Raw genomic sequence first — 5,634 nt, 5'->3', positions numbered from 1 at the left:
CTGATTACTTGACCATTATTGGGACCACCATTTAAACAACTACTTAAATTGCTTGAACCACCTGAACCCTTCTTGAAACATTGCTTAGACCACTATTTGAATCACTGAGCGAACTACCACTTGAACTACCATTATTTATTAAGCTCTTCTGTCTATAAATTATTGATTAGCTTTACTAATACCGAAATTTATAAACCAATGTCAATGCATAATATGACAATAGTGAAATCTATTGTATTAAAAAAATGAATTAATAAATTATAAAAAAATTATAAAAGATAAAAAAAAAAGAAAATAATTATTTACCTTTAAAAATAAAATATAACCGGGCGGAATTTTAATAATTTACGTCTTGAACCATCATTGGACGTACTGAACCATAGTGTTCTTCGGCATGATGAGATAAAATAATTGCTCTATCATTTTCAATTGAACTTGGAACAATTTCAATGAAAAAGCTGCTATTAGATTCAACAGATGAAATAATTGTTATCTTTGATTTATAAACTTCAGCAGCAGCAATTAATGTTAAGTGGTCACCCCAAGTACCTCTTCTTGCCATTTGGTTGCAATATTTATTCCAATTTGTAGTGTGTGCAAATTGGGATATTTTGGCACCATTTTTAAGGGTGAGATTCTTATTTTTAATGAGCCAAGTGGCAATGGCTCTTCTTATTTCGAAACTATGTTTCAAGTCCCCAAAAATTTGGTCAGATAATGCGTACATCTGACAATTGCCATCTCCTGGAATTACTCTACTATTCTCTAATTGGTAGAGCTCTAAACGTTGATTTAAACGTCTTATGGCTTCCTCAGGTGGTGATGGCTGTGGATTTTTGACTGCCCCTGAGTTAATACTAGTTGCAGCTGTTGAAATAACTGGGGCTGTGGCAGCTGTTGATGTAGTGGCTATAGTTGAATTTGAGATTGGAGGTGGAGTTGAACCCATTGGTTCAAGATACTGACCCTGATGATCAACAAGGTGTTTGTTGTTTGTTGTTGGTTGTGGTTGTGATTCTTGTGGTTCTTGTTGTTGTTGTCCTTCTTCTTCTTCTATTTCGTAATCACGAATACTTTGAAGAAGTTTTTTATAATCAGGGGTAGATGCGGTGCTTTTTGGTTTTGGTTTTGGTTTTGGTTGTGATTGTGATTGTGATTGTGGTTTTGGTTGTTGGGGTTGGGGTTGGGGTTGGGGTGCTTGTGATTGTGATGGATGGTCTTGGATTTTGTTATGGATGTTATTGTTGGTTGTTGGTTGTAATGGTGATTGTGGATTTTTTTGTGGAGTGTTATTTTTTTTATGGAAATCCTCATAAAATGCGTCGTCGAAGAAAAAGTCATCGTCGTGCTTCATGGTTCCATCTGGGTAGTAGTGTTTGGTGGTGTTATTTTTGATTTTTTTAAAAAACCAATAAAAAATGAACAAAACGAAAAAACAAATTACAATATAAAACATTTTTTTTACTATCTACAAATAAAATAATAATAATTTATTTACAAAAAATATATTTTTTTTTTTTTTTTAATAATATACAAACAAAAAATAAAATTAATTACAAAAAAAACAAATAACAAATAATATAATAATTTATTTACTAAAATAAATGTATTTTTTTTTTTTTTTTTTATAATAATATACAAAAAAAAATAAAATTATTTACAAAAAAAATGTAATAAAATAATAAAAAGCTATTAGTGAAGTTGAGGGGTGAAAAAAAATAAAAATAAAAAAAATAATGTAATAAAATAATATTGTGGTATGGGAAAAGTTGATTGGGGTAAAAAAAAGCAATATAAAATGTAAAATAGTGTGTGTGGTAATGAAAGCTATTATTTTTAATTAAAAAAAAATTTATAAAACACATTTTTTAATTAAAAAATATATAAAAAAATTAAAAAAAAATATTTTAAATTAAAAAAACAATACATTAAAATATTTTTTTTTTTTTTTTTTATTTAAATTTGGAAAAAATCATATAAATTGCGAACTTAACTTTTATACAAATTGCCTTATAATCAACTATATAAAAAAAAGTTTTCCGCCTTTTTAAAAAAATTTTTATTTTTTAGGAAAAACACTTTCTCATTTAAAGGGGGGCCAATTGGGGTTTCAATTTCCGGAAAAATTTCCCCTTGGTTTTACAAAAAAAGATTGGTTTTCTTTCCTTTTCTTTTTCAATTTTTTTCTTTACAATTTAATACCTTATAGACTGGTAAAATCACAAACCAATATTTTAGAGGATAATTTAATTAAAGGAAAATATTAAAAAAGTTTTTTTTTTTTTTTTTTTTTTTTTTTTTTTTTCTTTTCTTTTCTTTTCTTTTCTTTTTTTTTTTTTTCTTTTCTTTTCTTTTCTTTTTTTTTATTTCAATCAATAGATTTTTATTAAATTCTTTTTTTATTTATTGTTATACATAAAATTCCCGATGGTTTAGAATTATCATCAATTATTTTATCACAAAAGAAATTTTTAAGTCCAATCGGCGGTGGAAATGTATATAAAAAAAATATTAAATTTTATTTAAATGAACGTCAAAGCATTATTATGAAAATATGTAGATTCAAAATCTACAGTATTTTTATTACAATTTAAATTTATATTTATTAAATTATTTTAAATATATTAAAAATTAAAAAATTAAATAAATCAATAATTATTAAAAATTCACCCTTTTTTTCATTGTAATGTTATTTTAATCAAAAATTTAACATGCAGTAACACTTTTTTTAATATAATATTCAATCTCTATATTGAATTTTTTTTTTTATTAATAATACAAAATAATATAATATAGAGATTGATTATTATATTAAAAAATGTGTTTATTAAAAATATAAAATTCTTTTTAGGAAATAAAAAATTTACTTTGGCATTTAATAAATCATTCTATAGAGAATTTAATAAAATTTTTATAAAAAAAATTAGATTTAATCAAAGTGTTCAATTTTAAAAAAAGATAAAAAAAAAATGAAATACAACTTAAAACTTTTTAATTTAAAAAAAAATTATAATATATCTCAGCAGTTTTTCCAACCTCAAATGCCAAACCATCTCATAGAGTACATCTATAAATTCAGAATATAAAAATTAAAAAATATTAAAATATACCCACACCCATAACAGCAATAAGACCAATAGTAGACACACTGACCTCATTTCTTGTTTATACATCATACTCGTCAAAATCAAAACTTTCTTCTCAGCAACCTCTTCAGATTTAATTATTTCAATGAATGATTCAAACATAAAGAGCGATCATTCAACAAAAGATGAATCTTAAAAATAACTTATCATCAATTAATTCAAATACTTGAACAATAGAAAGCAATTATATTTCTAATGAAAAGTTATCGAATACTCTTGCTTTTTTGATAAAGTAGATATTGATGATAAGCAAACAACAACAATCAAAACTATAAATAACAGTTCATCTTCAATTTGCAACTCATAGTTTAAAAAAAATCGCCATCTTCTACACCTTCATCATCATCATATAATTTAACACAACCATCACCATTTAATAATAACAGCAACACCTCACCATTGGTACCTCCACAACATCTACTTCTATTACCAGTTTAAATAAATATATCTCTGCAAAATTAAATAATAAATTTTTTATTTTTTTTATTTTTTCTATTTATTAAATTTTTCATTTGTTCATTCATTCATTTATTTGTTTATTTATTTATTTATTTATTTGTTAATTAATTTATTTATTTATTAATTTATTTATAAATTGATCCCGCTGAATATATTAAAATTAGTTTAATTTGTTTATAAAAATATTAATTTGTCTAATTGTGCCTGGATCTTTATAACCAGTTAATCGAGGGAGAGTTTTTTCATATTCCTTATTTCTCCCATAGTTGATTTAAATCTTTAAATTGTTGAGCTGTGGTTATTTTGATGATGAGTGAAAATTAAAGTTTAACGGACTTCTTGAAGTGACGAGGTATGATATTACCTAATTTGATGAATAGCTATGAAAACTTCTGTATTCTTTACCTTCTCTTCCTAAAACTATTTTATTTCTATCATAATTACTTGGCCAGAGCAAATTAATGATATTTATAAAATAGTTGATTGGATTGATTGGCACAATAAATCAACTATACTGTATTGTTATTATATTGAAGATCTCTACTCACTTCCCTTATTCTTTTAACTTCTTTTTTTATTTTCGGTTCTTAATCTGGTTTTGTTAGCTTGACCGATTATTATTTAAATTGTTTGGACTCCTACAATTCAATGTATTAAACATTTGAAGTCCACATGAATCACTAATAGATATAACACCATTTGAAACTGCATTTGCTTCACCACCTAAATAACTATTTGAAACACTATTTGAACTACTACTTGAACCAACCACATTTGATTTACTATTTATATAGCTACTTGAGCCAACCACATTTGATTACTATTAATATAACTTAAAAATTTAAATTTCTTGACCACCGTTTGAATCCCCACACGAACTACCCCTTTGAACGACCATTTGACCACCCCTTGAACGATTACTTTCACTGCCTTTTCACTGATTACTTGAACCATTATTGGGACCACCATTTGAACCACTACTTAAATTGCTTGAACCATTCTTGAAACATTGCTTAGACCACCATTTGAATCACTGAGCGAACTACCACTTGTATTCCATTATTTAGCAAACCCTTCTGTCTATAAATTATTGATTAGCTGTACAGCTAATACCGAAATATATAGACCAATGTCAATATTATGACAATTGTGAAATCTATTGTATTAAAAAAATGAATTAATAAATTATAAAAAAATTATAAAAGATAAAAAAAAAGAAAATAATTATTTACCTTTAAAAATAAAATATAACCTGGCTGAATTTTCTATAATTTTAACAATTTACGTCTTGAACCATTATTGGACGTACTGAGCCATAGTGTTCCTCGGCATGATGTGATAAAATAATTGCTCTATCATTTTCAATTGAATTTGGAACAATTTCAATGAAAAAGCTGCTATCAGATTCGACTGATGAAATAATTGTTATTTTAGATTTATAAATTTCAGCAGCAGCAATTAATGTTAAGTGGTCACCCCAAGTTCCGCTTCTTGCCATTCTGATGCAATACTTATACCAATTTTTAGTGTGTGCAAATTGGGATATTCTTGCACCATTTTTAAGGGTGAGATTCTTATTTTTAATGAGCCAAGTGGCAATGGCTCTTCTTATTTCCAAACTATGTTCCAAGTCCCCAAAAATTTGGTCAGATAATGCGTACATCTGACAATTGCCATCTCCTGGAATTACTCTACTATTCTCTAATTGGTAGAGCTCTAAACGTTGATTTAAACGTCTTATGGCTTCCTCAGGTGGTGATGGCTGTGGATTTTTGACTGCCCCTGAGTTAATACTAGTTGCAGCGTTTGAAATAATTGGGGCTGTAGCGGCTGTTAATTTTGGTTGTGGTTGTGATTTTGGCTGTGATTCTTGTGGTTCTTGTTGTTGTTGTTCTTCATCTTCTTCTATTTCGTAATCACGAATACTTTGAAGAAGTTTTTTGTAATCAGGGGTAGATGCGGTGTTTTTTGGTAATGGTTGTGATTGTGATTGTGGTTGGGATTGTGATTGTGATAGTGGTTGTGGTTG

The 5,634-nt window shown here is 26.8% G+C and overlaps 2 protein-coding genes across 2 annotated transcripts; both read right to left on the bottom strand.

Moving 5' to 3' along the window:
- Positions 1-337: 337 nt before the first annotated feature.
- On the bottom strand, positions 338-1,354 carry DICPUDRAFT_160229 (uncharacterized protein; the record flags this gene model as incomplete). The annotated part of the gene is made up of 1 exon (XM_003295035.1): positions 338-1,354. One exon carries the CDS (start codon positions 1,352-1,354, stop codon positions 338-340), a length of 1,017 nt encoding a protein of 338 aa, XP_003295083.1.
- Positions 1,355-4,878: 3,524 nt separating this feature from the next.
- On the bottom strand, positions 4,879-5,337 carry DICPUDRAFT_44312 (uncharacterized protein; the record flags this gene model as incomplete). The annotated part of the gene is made up of 1 exon (XM_003295034.1): positions 4,879-5,337. A coding segment is annotated over one exon (459 nt), but the record flags the coding sequence as incomplete, so codon positions are not given.
- Between the last annotated feature and the right edge of the window lie 297 nt (positions 5,338-5,634).

This window comes from Dictyostelium purpureum (assembly GCF_000190715.1).
Source record: "Dictyostelium purpureum unplaced genomic scaffold DICPUscaffold_720, whole genome shotgun sequence".
NCBI classification, from domain to species: Eukaryota; Evosea; class Eumycetozoa; order Dictyosteliales; family Dictyosteliaceae; genus Dictyostelium; species Dictyostelium purpureum.
The sequence above is the reverse complement of the archived record's forward strand: the minus strand, read 5'-3'. Positions and strand labels throughout refer to the sequence as shown.